The sequence below is a fragment of the Pteropus alecto genome, unplaced genomic scaffold (genome assembly GCF_000325575.1).
Source record: "Pteropus alecto unplaced genomic scaffold, ASM32557v1 scaffold276, whole genome shotgun sequence".
Classification (NCBI taxonomy): domain Eukaryota; kingdom Metazoa; phylum Chordata; class Mammalia; order Chiroptera; family Pteropodidae; genus Pteropus; species Pteropus alecto.
In genome coordinates, this window is record NW_006438074.1 from 2,562,737 (window position 1) to 2,580,223 (window position 17,487).

Consider the following 17,487-nt stretch of genomic DNA (forward strand, 5'->3'; position numbering starts at 1 on the left):
AAACAACCTAAATACGTATCAGTTGAGGAATGATTAAATAAATTATGGCACATTCACACTATGAATACTATACAGCCATTAAATATAAAGGAGATGTATAGTTACCCATATGGAAAGGTATCTATGATATGAAGTGAAAAAAAGCAAGAATTATAGAATTATATAGGTAAAGTAGCACCCTATTTATATTAAGAAAAACCTGATGTATGAAATATGCAGATGTCTAAAAAAAGGTAAATGTCTAGAAAAGATCTAGGAGAATACACTTGGAACTGTTCACAGTGAATACCTTTGAGTGTGGGTTGGAGGCAAGTGGTAAAGCTTAAATTATATACTTAGATATTGTTTCAATTTATTATAAGGATATGCATTACTCTTACATTTTATTTCACAAAACATTTTAGACTTGCATAGTGCCACAATGAATAATATAACAAACACCTACGTACCTCTAGAAATAAAACCAACACAGTGGAAGCTTCTTGTGTAACCTTCTCCCATCACATCCCTTCTTTCTCAGAGGTTACAACGACCCTGAATCTAGTGCTTCTTATTCTCATGATGTCATACTTGTACGAAATATGTACATATTCCTAAACAGAACGCAGTGCATTTTTTTCATATTTTAAGATTGTATATAATTGGTATTCTACTGTATGTTATCCTCTGTAACTTAATTTTTCACCCAACATGATGTTTTTAATTTACGTGTTGATGCAGATACTTTAGTTAGTTCCCTTTCACTGCTATATAACAGTCCACTTATAAATGTTCTGCAGTCTATTCATCCTCTTGTTTTGTGATTTTGGATTGTTTCCAGCATTTTACTGTCTAGAACAGTGGTGCTGTGAACAGTGGTGCTGGGCACATCTCCTTCTGTACTATGGTTTCTTGAGTCTGAGTGTGTATCCAGAAGTGGAATCAGGTCGTAGGGTATGTGCTTCTTGAGCTCCACAAGATGGGGCAAAATGCTTTCCTAAATGATTGTACCAATTAACAACCCCACCAACAGTATGTAGATTTTCTTGCTCTAAAAAATTCCTTACCCATTTAGAGAACAGACATTTATCTATATTATCTTCTAATTTTTGTTTTATTTTTCTTTTACATTACATTCTTTAATTGAGCTTAAATTAAATTAATTTGGGTATATGGTGTGAAATGGAAACCTAAATTGATATTTTTAATAAGTAACCCATTTTCCCACCACCGTTTATTCATTATGCTTTTAAATCTTTTTCTTATTGTCACCTGATGATTCATCTGGTCGAATTCCAGTATCATTTTATAGACTTCTCCTAAACAAGCCATAGAGATTTTATTGTAATTGCATTAGGTTCATGAATTATTTGGGTATAAAACACACATTCAAACAGCTCATTTCCCTATTCTCACATTAAAATGACTAAAATCCAATACCCTCAGCCTGCTACTGAAGTACCTTCATTATCTGTACCCTTTTTCATCTTTCAGGCTCATCATTTTAAGCAGGCCAGTGTCCTCCTTGTCCTCTAAGCTTTCCTTATTTATTTTTTCCCACAAACTTTGCTCACGAGGTTCCCTCCCACATTCCATTCCCCTTGCTTTGTTTATTCAAATCTTTTCCTTCCTTCAAGGGCTGGCTGGAGTCCTACTTACTCAAAGAGTCCTAGTCAGGACTTAGCCCACCAACTTGCATTGCTATTCAATTTTCTTATGTATCTGTATTTAATCTCTCCAATTCTATGATTGAGTTAACTAAAATAAGAAAATCAAGACAAGTGGAACTTGCCTAGAGAACAGTAAGATAAGTTGCTGGTAGGAGGATCAACAACCAGGTTAAGCATTCCACTTTTAACATCTGTAACTTTGAAGTGGAGAAAATAGCAGGAAAAATGAAAAGCTGGAGTTGGTGCCTCAATATGCCCCCTGCCTGAATGTGGCCAGAAACAAGAGTAGTGAAGCCAGATAATAGAAAAATCCATCATCATCACCATCAAAATGCCTTACATTTGAATAGTGCTAAGGGTCTGCCGACTTGCACACCCATCTTCTCATTTAACCCTTACGAAATTCTTTGAAGTAGGTGACATGATCTCCATTTTACCAGTGAGGACACAGAGGATTAGAGGTTAAATGCAAGCCCAAGGTCACACAGCTAGGAACTGGCAGTGCCAAGCCTGCAACCCCAATCTTCTAATCGACCTCAATTTAACACTCATTCCATCATACCCACAGTTGCTTCCATGTTAACCATGTTAGCTTTTTAATGTTTTAATTTTATTTTTAATTGTGGCAAAAACATGTAATGTTAAAATTTCTCTTTTAAATTAAAATCTTTAAATGTACTGTTCAATAGTGAACTATATTCACATTGTTCTGTAACAAATTTCTAAAATTGTTTTTATCTTACAAAACTGAACCTCTACAGCCATCAAACAATAATTGCCCATCTCTCCCTCCCATCCCCCAGGCTCTGACAATCATCATTCCACTTTCTAGTCCCATGATTTTGACTACTCTAGATATTTCATTTAAGCAGAATCATGCAGTATTTGTCCTTTTGTGACTGGTTTATTTCATTCAGTATCCTCAAGGATCATCCATATGGTAGCATATGACAAGATTTTCTTCTTTTTTAAGGCTGAATAATATTTCATTCTATGTATATGCCACATTTTCTTTATCCATTCACCTGTCCATGGACATTTGGGCTGCTTTTACCTCTTGGCAATTGTGTAATGCTGCACTGAACATGGACGTGCAAATAACTCTCCAAGATTCTGCTTTCGATTCTTTTGTATATATACCCAGAAGTGGGATTGCTGGATCATATGGTAATTCTATACTCAGTTTTTTTTAGGAACCATATTAACTTTTAAACAGATAGCCCCATTCTCATGGACTCTACTGCAATATGTTAAGAGGCAGCATATTGCCTTCTCTCTTAATTAAATGAAGTTAGCAATCATGCTCACATATAACCATTAAAATATGTTTAATCTTCTTACTTAAGATGCACTAATTACAATGTTGGCAACTGTAGACGCTTCCATTTTCTTTCAGTCTCAGTTAACAAGCTGTTCTTCACTTTTAACACCCCCTCCCAACCCAAAATCAGGGTCACTAGATCAGAAGATTCATGACAGAAAGACCTATTAATACTATGCCTCAAGTAACTAGCGCAATGGCTGGCATGTAATAAGCACTCAAAAAATGGATAAATGAATGAGTGAGTGCATGAATAAAAAGACCATATTGCTGGCTACAGTTTAAAAAATTGAACTTAAACACAGAAGTGGGTGCTGTCATTGATGAGAGGGAATAGTTTAGCACTTCTTATTACAGCAAGCAGGAAGTAGGACACAGATGGCAAAGAGACATTCAATGACATGAATTTTGCCAGAATAATGATACCATCCCTAGGATAAATTCAGACTAAAGCTCTGATAGTAGCAAAAGATCATACCAACCATGTGGATTTGGGGAGCTTGGGGAAGGAAGCCTTGGGATTATAATAAGGTCCTACTGGATTAATGGGACAATGCTCCAGGTAGGAAAAGCCAAGAGAAAGTGCTAATAGTACAGGACTGTATTTCCCTTCTTTTCTTCCAGACCCCACGGATCCTTGACAGAAGGCATTGGAAGCAAATGCATTGTCACATCGAGAGAAGTTCTCTGCTGACCAGCTTGCTGCACAGTACACTGAATGATGACCTCTAAATAGGGATGTGTGTGGAAGCAGAGAGAGGAGTTAGCACCCTGAGGGGAGATATTGTCTCATGGAAAAGGTAAGCTCTCTTGCTAAGGGCTGCTGTCCATACACCTTTGGACTTATTATACAAACTTATAAAAGGAACTGGAGAAAATGAGATTACACTGTAATGATAAAAATTAAATTTAGGCTTAACACAAATTGCATGAATTTTTAAAGGATACAGACCCTAGAACAAATTGTTCGGTGGAAATTATGCTTTGTACATACCTGAAGAATGAATTGTAAACTCTTTTCCATTCAAATAAGGAGACAGAATTCAAGAGAAAGATATCTTCTAATAGGCATATCCCCCAAAAGAGATAAAAGACAAGGTTAGATTGATTAGTGATTATGTGAAATATTTTCCCATTCTCTTAGTGAAGAATTTAAATTCATACTAGCAGATTAATATAATAAATTGTGGGACCTCTTATATATTGCTATAGTCAGCATGGTTTAGCTCTCTCACACACAAACACAACTGCAGCTCTCTTTCAATAAACATAAAAATTTCATGGCTCACGTAGATTCTGATACTGCCCCTACATCTATCTTAACATTCAATGTACCAGTCCTGCCAGCCACTACTGCCTCACCCAAAGATCATGATATACCACACCTATAAGAGACATAGCCCTCCTCCTCTCTCCTGGCCTACTCAGTTGATAAGATGAGATAAATATTGGGCTTGGCACTGTAGTAGATGATGCTAGAGATAATTATATGATGCACAGAGTCCAAAAGTAAGAGAGAAGAGGAAATGATTCATTCTGTTCTTAGGCAAGGGGTGAGAAAAGATGATGCCTGTATTTTGAAAAAAATTCTTTGCCTGATAGACTGGAGAATAAAAAGAAAAGAGCAAGAGAAGATGAAATGGACAGAAGGAATAACATGTGCAAAGGCACAGAGGCATAAAATATGTGGTTAATTTTAGTTATGAACATTGGACTCAGGTCTTCCCAAACTTCTCTGCAAACACATTCACAAAACATTTCTTAGGGTGAGTTACCTCTACAGATGGCTCATCGCATTTATTATGTCTTTATTTTTTATTTTTTTAATTCTGAGAACACCATTTGCCTGAGCCTGTTTTCTAGACAGTACCACTAGGTAATAATTGAAGTTGTTAAAATTACTATTCTGGAGAAATGTTCCTCAGTGCCAGTTCAAGGTCCTGCCCTTGACTCATCCTGCCATTGGGTACCTTCAGGTTCTTTCTCTTCTCTGGTAGGAGAGTTTTGAAGAAACATGGTGGAGTGAAAGACGTCCCCGGAGCTCTCCCCTTGAAACAACAATAAGCTGAATATCTCTTCTCTGGTATTCCTAATGTTTGTAAGATTGCCTTGTAAAAACTTGCTGGTTAGTTTTTAGGTTTTCATTTCTAGTTAAGAGCAGGTTTGTCAGTTTTCTACCTTCTGTCCTTATTCCCTAGCCTAAGGACAATGCTGCATTAATTTAGCTTGAGTCTTGTTTGTTTGGTTGATTTTTGTTCTAGTAGCCTCCTTGTTGATTAAACTAGTCTATGTATGAAGTTGCTGTCTGTGCCTTCATTTATTTCTTTCCTCTAGTGCAGAATACAGGCTCCATATTTTCTTAGGGGCTTTGCAAAAATGTAGCTTGGCCCAAGAGTTAAATGAAATTCTAATAGGTTTAACCAAGTACTGTTTCCCCCGAGACACTCATTGGCTATGAGTTCCACAGAGCCCTAAGCCAGGCACGATTTTACTGTCGTTTGGCTGGACAGAGCTGCAACAATCTGTTTGGCAACTCCTTTTAAAGCTGGATTGAGTTTTCTATAAGCCTTGAACTGTTCCAGATCCAAGCACCATCTAGAGTCACCTGCCAATGTGGTTTTCTCTCTGCTTCCATTGTACTTAACTCACACACCTCTGCTGTTACACGTATGACATGCTGTCAATTTTTGTTTCCTTTTCAGACTGTTCTGTCAGGTGTACATGTAGCCATCAACCAGAATGAATCATTTCCTCTTCCCTCTTACTTTTGGACTCAGTGCATCGTATTATTATCTCTAGCATCATCTACTACAGTGCCAAGTCCAATATTTATCTCATCTTATCAACTGAGTAGGCCAGGAGAGAGGAGGAGGGCTATGTCTCTTATAGGTGTGGTATATCATGATCTTTGGGTGAGGCAGTAGTGGCTGGCAGGACTGGTACATTGAATGTTAAGATAGATGTAGGGGCAGTATCAGAATCTACGTGAGCCATGAAATTTTTATGTTTATTGAAAGAGAGCTGCAGTTGTGTTTGTGTGTGTGAGAGAGAGAGTGGTTTAGTAGGGAGACAAATGTGTCAACGAAAATGTGCAAGTTGCTATAAAGTATACACAAGATTAGAAAGAAGTATAAAGCGGAGGGAGGATTAATTCCCCAGGTGGGGATCAGAAATAGTTTCACAGAGGAAATAATTGCTCTGGTTCTTAAGGGCAAAGAGTAGTTTACCAGACAAACCACCACACAGAAGGAAAAACTTTACCAAATCATGGCAATAGTATAACATTATAAATGTCACTCTCTCCTTACTCTACTCTCTAATACTGTTCTGAGTTTTTACATATAGTAGCTCATGTAATGTCAACAAACTTAAAGTTTATACATTATCAGTTAGACTCCACTGCTTATAATAAAGACCTAAAGTTAACAGTGGCTTAAATAATAGAGCACTTTCTTTTTCCAAAAAAAACTCAGGATCCCAAACTCATTTTAGCCAACTCCTCTAGAAGCTAGTTGTGGCCCTCATCCTCGTGGTTCAGGAGGTTGGCTAGAGTTCTAGCCATCATATCCACATTCCAGACAGGAGAGGGGACATAAGAAACTTAACATTGTTCTTTAATGTAGGTTCTTAGAAGTTTCCACATTCATCTCATTACCCCAATAGTCTTATAACCACAAACAGTTGTAAAGTACTCTGGGAAATACAGCCTTTATTCTGGGCTTCACTTCCCCACCTAAAACTTGAGCATTCTATAACTATGAGAAAGGAGAATGGGAGACAATTTGCAGTTTCTGTCACATACTCTTATCTCCATTTTTCAGTTAATGAAACCAATGCAGAGTAGTTGCATTCTTTTCATGGTGCATTCAGGGATTTCAATAAGTGTGTGTTTTTTTGTTTTTTGTTTTTTGTTTTTTTGGCTTATGCATAAAGTGTAGAGTGGAAAGATCAAAGGGTAATGGGCTACAAAATACTATGATTTTAATTTCAGGCACTTTACATGGTCAAGAAGCTAATGGACAGTGAAATGCACAAAACCCAGGCAGCACTAAAGTGTAGAAGACAATGTATGAGTAATCTCAAAGCTAGATAAATAAGAGTTGATTTGCAGGTCTGAGAGATAGATTTACTAATGGGTCAGTAACTGAATAGTAAATTGATTTAATATGACATTGCTGATTGCAGTAGTAGATTACATAAAATATGCCAAAAGGACAACAAAAATCATGACACATTTTTCAGTTTCTCCTTTTATTTTTTTAAATATCTACCTCTTCTCTAAACGACAATCCAATAAAGGTGGAATATTTTGGATTTACTGAGTACTGATTAACGTAAAACAATGCAAGTTAACTATTACCTCACAAATATATTATTTAATTCAATGTTAAAATGAAAAACATTTTGAAGTAACATATACATAATTGCAATCAAGTAATACCTGTAGGACAACTATTCATTAACCCAACCTACATTTTGTACCCTTCTCCGAACCCATGTGCTTCAGAGGAGCATGTTATCTCCAGCCCCACAAGCAGTGAATCATGATTGGGCCAATTGGTGGTAATCACATCTCTCTTGCTTGTGACTATTTTGGGCAAAGAATCACAGGCAAAGTAACAACCCTCTTCCCAATGGACACTGGTAAATGTGGATTTGATCATTGGTCCACTGTAGTCATCTTGTGTACTTGAAGTTGACAAGATGAAAATTGACAGAGCAGAAAAATGGAAAGAATTTGCATTCTTGTTAACAACCAAACCCTGGAAATTTGTGCTTCTGAACTTATGTGAGGTAATATGTTCCTTATTTGGTTAATTTGAATTAGCTGTTATTTGCAGCCAAAGTACCCCAATATTTGATTACAAGGTATATGTACATATAACAAAAATTAAAGAACAATAAAAACAGCACTCCCCTATCCCTCTTCTGCCTTTCTTCTCTAGAGGGAACCACTGTCAACTCTTAGCTGTTTTGCAGGTGATTTACTTACATGATTCTAAATAATATACTTATACTGCTATTCTCTTGATTTATCCATAGGAAGAATGTTGACTTTCTACTACGAAGAGAAAGACCAAGCATTTGCACACCCCTTCCTTCCTCTTCTCTTCCCTACTCCCAATATAGTTTTACAAAGTTTTTGATTAAACCAATATTGTGCTTACATTATTCTGACTACATTAATATTATTCACTACTGGGTCAAGTAGTGTATTATTATTCTATTTATTTTCTTATACAATCTTTTTTCCCCTTGGAGTTAAAAATTATGCCCCACTCTTCCTTTGCATGGTTTTCCATGTGCCTATTAGTTCTCAAACTCTCCAACAGTTGCAATACCCTTTCAAAGTGATCTTTTCTTTCCTATTATTTTTGTCGTCTTTCCTCCCTTCCTTCTTTTTATTTCCAAACCCATTTCCATTCCCTTCTAAAGTTATTCTATTGATAACTTAATGTTTATATTTTTCATAAATAGGCGAAACCTTACATTTTTCTATATCAATTAAGATGACTTTTCCCTTTTAGTCCATTACTGTAACAGGTTTTCTGATGTAGAGGCATATGAATAGTATTCCTGAGATAAATCTTATTTGGTCACTTTTTTCCTTTTGAATACACCATTAGATTTGGTTAGCTAATATTTTTAACTATGAATATATATTCATAAACAAAATAGACCTAACTTTTTTCTTATCATCTGGTTTTGGAATCAACATTACATTAGCCTCAAGTTCCATTCTGTAAACAATTAAGACTGCTGCCCTGGCTTTTTGGTTCATATTTGGTATATATATTTAATAGCTTTATTCAGATATAATTCACATACCATACAATTTATCTATTTAAAGTGTATAATTCAATAGTTTTTAATATACACACAAAGTTGTGCAACCATAATCACAATTTTAGAGCATTTTCATTACCTCCAAAAGAAATCTCATATCATTTAGCTATCATCCACCAACCTCCCCTTCCACTCTCACCTCCCAGCCCTAGGCTACCAGTTACATTTTCTTTACAGATTTGACTATTCAGGACATTTAACTTAAATGGAATCATGTAATATGTAGTCTTTTGTAGCTATTTTTACTTGGCATGTTTTCAAGACTCATCCAAGTTGTAGTATGTATTAGTACTTTATTCCCTTTTGGCTGAATAATATTCTTTTGTAATGGACATAACATATTCTACTCATTCATTAATTGATGAACACTTGGGTGGTTTCCACCTTTTTTTGGCTATTAGGAATAATGCTATGAACATTCATGTACAATATTTTGTGTGTCATATTTTCAATTCTCTTCAGCATATACCTAGGGGTGAAATGCTGGGTCGACCCTGTTTGAGGAATTGCCAAACTATAGCTATGCCATTTTACATTCCCATCAGCAGTGTACGAAGCTTTCAAATTCTCCTCATCAACACGTTTTTGAAAGGTGTGAAATGGCATCTCACTGTGGTTTCGATTGGCATTTCTGTAATGACTAATGATGCTTTTCATGTGTTTATTGACCATGTGTATATCTTCTTTGGAAAAATGTCTATTCAGACTCTTTGACTACTTAAAAATTGGGTTGTGTTTTTATTATTGAATGGTAAGAGGTAAATGTATGTTCTGGATACAAGTTCTTGTCTACTATTTGCAAACATTTTCTCTCATTCTGTGGGCTGGTATACCTTTTCTCCTTTTAATTTTTAACCTATGTGTTTAAGTAAATCTTGGGTTTTACTTTTTAACCTTTTAAAATTTTCAATACGAGGATCTCTTTTCATTGGTGAGTTTAATCCACTTATACCATTTTCCATATGGTTTAATGCACTGGGTAACCTGTCAGTTCATTTTTCTCCCTGGATGTCTCCTTCTTGATACCTCTTCTTGTTCCAATCTGGACTAAATATTGTAATCCTGCCAGTATGCTAGGCTGGTGACCTGATTCCTGATATCTTGTCTTCCTTAATTTAGTCCTTTATTTTTTGTGGAGTACATCCTCCAGTAACCTTTTTAAAAGCTGCATGGAAAGTGAAGTTTGACATCTTGCATGCCTGAAAATGTTAACTTCACATTTGAGAGCAGTTCGACCTGTCATGGAATTATAGATTGGAAAAGTAAGTATCTCCTGAAACGCACATCTTTTATTTCTGGTTCAGCTTATAAGTTTTGTTAGCGATGAATAATCCGTAATAAATTTGGCCCAAAGAAATTTGGTTCCTGTTTCAGAGAGCAAGCAGCAAGGGATGTTTCACAAAATTTGGCTTAATGAGAGTATAAATTCAGATAGCAGGAATTTGTCCTCAGAATTTTGAAGGCATTGATCTGCTATTGTCATCCAGATTTGCTAATGAGGAGTCTACTACAGATGTTATTCCTGTTCCTAAGTGATTGTTTTTCCCCATTTCCTTGGAAACTTTTAAGATTTTCTCTATTTTTGGAGTTCTGAAACTTCATAGTAGTATGCCTTAGTGTAGGTTTTATCATTCAATACAGTTGAGACTATGTTGGGCCTTTCAATCTGAAGACAGAAGTTCTGGAAGAGCCTCTTACATTATTTCATTTTACTAATCCCTCTGCTCTCTCTTAAAATTTTTCTTTCACCTTGTAAAACTATTAGTCTGATATATTAGGACCCTAAATTTATCTTCTGTGTTTTTTATCTTTTCTCTCACTTTCTGGCTCTTCAAGTTCTACTTTCAAAAATATTTCTTCACCTGCATTTTCCAACTCCATTAACTACTTTTGAATTGTAAGTATTTTTAAAAGCTCTATTGTTCTGATATTCCTCCTTCACTTCATGTTATTTTATAAATGCAATTTCTCTAAGTCTTTTTAACCAGATTTTCCTAAGTAGTCAGCATTGTCTCATATCCTAAAATATCTTGAAAACTTGGTTTCTCATTTTTACATAGTCCTCTATCAAAAGATTAAAATGTATGAAAAATTTTAAGCAGCATGTGACATTATCAAATTTATGTTTTTGCTGTTCAGTCTAGATGTGGTGGGAAGAATGAATTGGAGATTAGAGACAGGGTCTGTAATCTAGGTGAGAAATGATGAGTCTAAGGCAGTAGTGGTAAAGGTGAAAGGACAACAGATTTTAGGAGGTAGAACGGCATAGGAATTGGTGATTGACTAGCTAGGAGAAAAGGAAAAAGTCCATAATTATCCTCAGGTTTATGGTATGGACAAGAACAACAGTTGAATTTCTCAGAAAAAGAATTATAAATTTTGAATATGTTTGAGACTTACCTATTGTTCAGTCTTGTGAGTTAAGCTAGATCAGTCTAAATATAAGCTGCATTGTTCTACAGAAAAAATAAAAATTTCCCACTGTATTACAGTCTCAGAGATAAGTCATTATTATTCACAATTAAGGAGAAATGTAAAAGGTTCTAAAGTAACGTTTGTTTTTCATGACATTTCTAATGCAAAAGATAAAAAGATATTTTTATTTTTAATTAAGCATAAGAAAAGATGACAAACCTTTAGAGGGACTGATTTTAAGATTTTTTTGGAGAAGCGTTTAAAAGGAAAAATAAAAAAATTAGCAGTATGAACTATAGAAATGTCCAATCAATGTACTGTATACTTGAAATTAATTTAAATAAATAAATTTTAAAAAGTTAGCAGTAAACAAAAATTCAAGTTTAAAATTATGAATGAAACACTATGGAAGAAAATTTTATCACAAAATATTAGGATATTTTTAAATAAAGTCATTCTGCTATTATACTTTCATATTCACTTTGAGTCTCAAAATGAAATTTTTAAAAATTTATTTTCAAATTACAGTTGACATACAATATTAGTTTCAGAGGTACAATATAGTGATTAGACATTTATATATCTTGTGAAGTGATTACCCCAATAAGTCTAATACCCATCTGACACCATACTCAAAAGGAATTTTTCATGGTAATTTCTTTGTCATCAGTGAAACACCTGTTTACTATTTAACCAAGAAGACTGAAGTAAAGGTGCAAATATTTACTAAACATACTTTATTATTAGATTCAAGTCATTTTATTTCTAAAAAAGTTTAGTTCATTTAGACTCAGAATATTTATATTTAAATACTCCAATGTAATCTATGTATATTAAGCAAGTAGGAGCTCCTCAAATGAAGAAAAAAGTTTCATTTGGTTTTATAAGTAATAGATGATTTAAAATGTTAAAAAATTGAGCTTAAAAAACATAGCCCAAACCACCTGTTTTTTTAAGTTGCACCAGCCATCTACGTCTAAAAAGTCCTTATCGAAGCTATTTCTTTAAACTCAACATTTACTAACTCAACAGATGGGTTTTAAAAATGAATAATGTAATTTTACTTTCAACTCACTGATTATATACTCAATTGGCGGCTTTAAAAAATAATTTTAGAATATGTGAAGACTCAAATTAAATCATTCTCAACATTTTCCCAGGACTGTTTGCTAACTGGCTTGTTTTCACATATGAACTTTAAACGTGTCTTCCACAGGTGGTACATAAAAATAATTATTTGCAACTATAAAATCTATCAAGTAAATTCCCAATGTAACATCACAGCTTTTTCTTTCTCTTATAAGAATCACTACTGTGAACTCGAACTCGCTGGTACACAGAAGATGCTATTTTCATGCTGTCTTTCTTCGTAAATGTCTTCTCTATTGCTCCAGGTTTCCAAAGTAATAACTGTGCATCTTCTCCTCCAGTTAGCAAAGAATCATCCTGCATATTCCAACAGAAAGAACGGACTGTAGCAGAATGTCCTCCCTGCAGGCTGGTCACATGGATCAATCCTGATGTAGTACAGCTCATTATGTGAATAATTCCTGTGTTTGTTCCTCCAATGACAAACAGCTTGTTCATCTTTTCATGATATAGGCCACCAATCAAATAGTCCAAAATACCTCCTTTCACATCAATTACTTCTCTGACATCTTGGATGTTCAAACACGTAATTGGTTCATCAGTATTCAGATGATTAAGATCCCACCAACAAAATCCTTCATCATGTGTCATGCAGTATATCTGCTTATAGTCTTTCCCAGACCACCCAATATAGCTTACTGATGAAACCGAGTTACAAGTTGTAACCAGTGCATCTTCTTCATTATCAACACTAATATCAAATACATTTACCAGGCCATCGGTTGAACCTGAGACTACCATGTTGGGATTGCTGGGATGGAAACATACTTGAGTGATATCATCACTATGTGTCTCTGAATATGCACCAAGTGGGTCTTTAGCAGTAGACAAATCCTGAGAATTAACTCTTGCATCCCAAAATACCAACAACGCATCATCATCAACTTTTTCTGTACCAGCACAAATGACATGATCATTACAGTTTACGTCAAAACTGATAAAAATATTGGAAGGATAACCCTTAAACAGCTGGACAGGTTTTTCACTGGCTAATCGAGCATCCCAACATTTTACGGTGCCGTCAGTACATGATGAATAGATACTGTCACAAGAATTTGCAAATTTCACTCCATTAAGAAGTCCAGGATTTCCACTAAATTCTCGTAGTACACTTAACCCTTCTTTATCATATATTCTGATTGATCCATTAGAACACAAAACAGCAACCAAGTTTCCTTTTTCTGCTTGTACAGTCTTTGATGCGTCTATGCCAAGCAAATAAGTAGACTCTGTAGTTCCTGAGGAACGTTTAACAATGTTCAGATTAGCAAATTGTTCCCCAATCTTCTCCATATCAAGAGTAGCATCCAAGGGTAGTAAAAATCTGTAACAAAAATACAAAAATTAAAATTAAATCCAAAGCTTTTCTAAAGTTGTAATTAAATCAAGAACATTTCCTTCTGAGAGCTGGCATAAACCAACAGAAATAAAATGTTAAAATTCTAACATTTTAACCATTTCCCTACCACGACATAACTAAAACTCAGTTGCCTCCTTCTAATTCACTCTTGAATACTGAATCTACCATATATACTTTATGCCAGTAAGAGAATTCAAAAACATGTACATATGTTGCTGAGTAATTGTTTTTAACTCAAACTCAATTATTGGTCCTACTCATAGTCCTCAGCATTGGCCAGGATCTCTACTTTGTAATTATCTTCTGGTCCCAGCTGCCTTTTATAACTTTAGAATCTAAACATAGATGTGTAGACAGAAAAATGGTCCGCCAAAGATGAACATACCTTAATTCTTGGAACTCGTGAATATGTTAGGTTACATGGAAAAGAGGAATTGAAGTTACAGATGGAATTAAGGTTGCTAATGAGTTGACCTTAAAAAAGGAAGATTATTCTGTATTAACTTGGTGGGCCCAATGTAGTCACCTGTGTCCTTGAAAGTAGAAGATGCGGGTCAGAGGGAGATGTTACAATGGAAGAAAGGTGATACTTGAGATACAGAGAGATACGGTGTTGGTTTAGGAAAAGTGGGTAGCTTCTAGAAGCCGGAAAAAGCAAGGAAACATCTTTTAGTGCCTCGAGATGAAAATGCAGCCCTCTGGACTTGTCTGCTACTTAAGACCCACTTGGTGTATATTCAGAGACACATAGTGATGAAATCACTCAAGCATGTTTTATATTTCTGACCTCCAGAACTATAAGATAATAAGTTTGTAGCAATTTGTTACAGAAGCAATAGGAAACTAATACAATAGAGGTGCCCAGTACAGAATGCTGGTAAATGGTAGAGCTGGAATTTGAACCTAGGCATTCTGGTCTCAGGGACTGTGCTCTTAACCACCACACTAGATTGCCTCTCAAGGATAGGTTGTATGTATAACAAGTTCAAGGCCAGAAAAATATGAATGTCCAGTGACTTGTCTACAGATTTTTCTACCTTGCTTTCACCCCTGAATATTCTAGACTACTTCACAAATTCACATTTTCATTAAGATGAAGTGCTTTTTATTCTGTTGCTTTAGTGATAGATTTTTAAGCATCTGTCTTTTTCATCTTTAAAAGGAGAATGAGTACTAACTCAAGAGCTGTTAGAAGGATTAACTGAAATAACATGTTCAGCACAATGTCTAGCATGTCATAATAGCCAACAGATGTTATATAAAAATTACTAGTATTACCATTACCACTACAACTAACACCACATGGAGAAGAATTGGGATCTATTAGTGTGGCTCCAAACAGCACAATTACATCAACGGGCAAAAAATATTAAAAATTTGAATTCGAAACAGAAATAAGCATCCTCTCCAATTTTTATTCTGAATTTTTAAAAATTTACACACATTATTTTTTGATAAACTATTTGAAATTACAGACAACACATTACTTCATTCGTAAGTACTGTGGCACCTCTTCAATCTTTTTTTTTATGACACTGAATTTTTTGAAAAGGCCAGCCCAGTAGTCTCATAAAATGTCCCATATTCTGGATTTTCTAATTGTTTCCTCATGATTAGATTCTAGTTTAACATTTTTGGGCAACGATACAATTAGGTGAGGCTGGGTACTTCTTATTGCATCACATCAAGGAGGCACGTAATACCAAGTTGGATCACTTGCTTAAGGCAGTAACTGCCAGATCTCTCCATTTTAAATGTACATTCCTTCCTTTGCAGTTAGTTAAGTAATCATGGAGTGATATTTTGAGACTCTATGAATATCCTATTCTCCAATAACCTTTCATCCAAAGATTTTAACATCCATGAATAATCTTTGCCTGAATCAATGGTTATACTGAGATTTACAAAACAGCCATTTTCTAATTCTATCATTATCTGGCATTCTTCTTTAAAGAAACTTTTCCTTTCTCTTCTTGAAAATCGCTAAGAAATTATGACTTTAAAAAACTGTGTTATAATCCATCACTTTGTAGTTTTTGTTGGTGCTCAAACTTGGCCACTGAGAAACCCTTCAAGCCAGCTTTTCTGTCCTTTTGATACAATACCATTAGTCTATAAGTCCTACATGAAAAAACTTTGTAAGAATAAATTAAGTCTGAAAATGGTGAGTTTCCTTCTATGTAAATATAATAAATGGCCTTTTATCAGTTATGCTGTGGTAGTAACCTTCACTGTCGGCATAACTGTTGGTTTTCCAATCAGATAGGCTAAAACGGCCTTCTTTCCTTAAACATGTCATGCCTGCTTCTGCCTCAGAACTATAGCAATACTTTCTCTATATTTTTTGCATGAATAACTCCTTTCTGTTATTCAGGTCTCGGTATGTCACCTCCCAGAGAGACCCTTCCTGATTAACCAACCTAAAGTAGCCCTATCATAGTGGCTGTTTTATTAATTTAGAAATTAAAAATGCTTAATTATGAAATATATCAACTGTACAAAGCCTAGAAAAATGTATAAGACACCCAAATACATATTACCTAGATTTAACAGATGTTGACATTTTATCACATTTGCTTCAGTTTTTATTTAAAGAAATGAAATATTAAACTCAACACGTATGATTAAAAATTTATTAAAATGGCATCACATTTATGTCTTTTTGCAATTTGCTCTTTTGGTTCAGTATTTTTGAAAAATCCTAATTTATTATTGAATTTATTACCTGACTCTTCCCTGCTTATCACTAAATCGTTGTTGAATAAATGAATAATTGCTTCAACTTTCATGCATTAAGAGTTGAAGAGTTCTAAGAGAAAAAGAATAAACGTAGAAATATATTGCATGTGCCTGTGTGTTTGGAGGGAGAGCTCTGCTCATGGAAATTGGTAAAATAATGCCATTCTTTAATAGTACTTTAAATTAATCACAAAAGGAAATATAGAGAAAGATGTTTATTTGTGAAGCAACATTATTTAACATAATTTTTTTTACCACAAGCTATTCAAATATATCTTAAAATGTGCATTTAGTTAAGAGTGTACTGCTTATGTACTCCAAGAAGAAACCCTTTTTAATTGCCGATAAAAACTGCCCATTCTTGAAAGATTCAATGTTAATATGAGGTTATAAAAGAAACAATTCTTTGCTATTGCTTCATATGTGATCTCTGCATATGAAAAATCAGACTGATAGGAATTTTAAACAAAAAGAAAGTTTAATATGACTTTTAAGCTAATAGTAATTTATAGGAGTATGACTATGGACTGCTAAACCCAACCAAGAGAGTAGTACTATACTCCTTCCCTCCATTATATTTCCTGGCAAGTCTGTTTCACATTCAACGGTCCTGCAAGGTTTTTGATTCAAAGGATTCTGGTGATTGATGAGGCAGACAGAGTGGGCTCTAGATTGAAGCTACAGGAAAATAACCTTCAAGACTGTAGCAATGGTTAACAATCACAATGGCTGTCCACGTGACACACTGTTTAAATTAAATAAACTACTGAAAGAGAAAGAGGGAGGGAGGGAGGGAGAGGGAGAGAGAGAAAGAGAGAGAGAAGGGGAGGAAAGGAGAGAGGGGGGAAGGAGGGTGGGAGAAAGGCAGAGAAAAAACAAGGAAGATATCAGAGGTAAGGTAGCCATATTCCACAATACTCTCAAGCTATAGAGCTTATATTCTTCCATAGACACAAACAGTAAAATAGTTTGATCTCTTACGAGGAAACGTGAAAATCCCTAGCTTA

General features: G+C 34.9%; 1 protein-coding gene and 1 long non-coding RNA gene across 3 annotated transcripts in view; one reads left to right on the top strand and one right to left on the bottom strand.

Moving 5' to 3' along the window:
- The window catches only part of LOC107195879, a 17,032-nt gene extending 8,890 nt beyond the window's left edge, over positions 1-8,142 (top strand). The window contains exons 2-3 of the long non-coding RNA XR_001517200.2: positions 3,595-3,770; positions 8,014-8,142. This is a non-coding gene — a long non-coding RNA (uncharacterized LOC107195879). The remainder of the gene's footprint in view (positions 1-3,594; positions 3,771-8,013) is intronic.
- A 4,022-nt stretch (positions 8,143-12,164) lies between these two features.
- Positions 12,165-17,487, bottom strand: part of WDR89 (WD repeat domain 89) — a 32,089-nt gene continuing 26,766 nt past the window's right edge. For both annotated transcript variants that reach the window (XM_015591921.2, XM_006915111.3), the window contains exon 3: positions 12,165-13,705. In XM_015591921.2, coding sequence (XP_015447407.1) covers positions 12,511-13,674 — 1,164 coding nt within the window. In that variant the 5' untranslated portion in view covers positions 13,675-13,705 and the 3' untranslated portion in view covers positions 12,165-12,510. The remainder of the gene's footprint in view (positions 13,706-17,487) is intronic.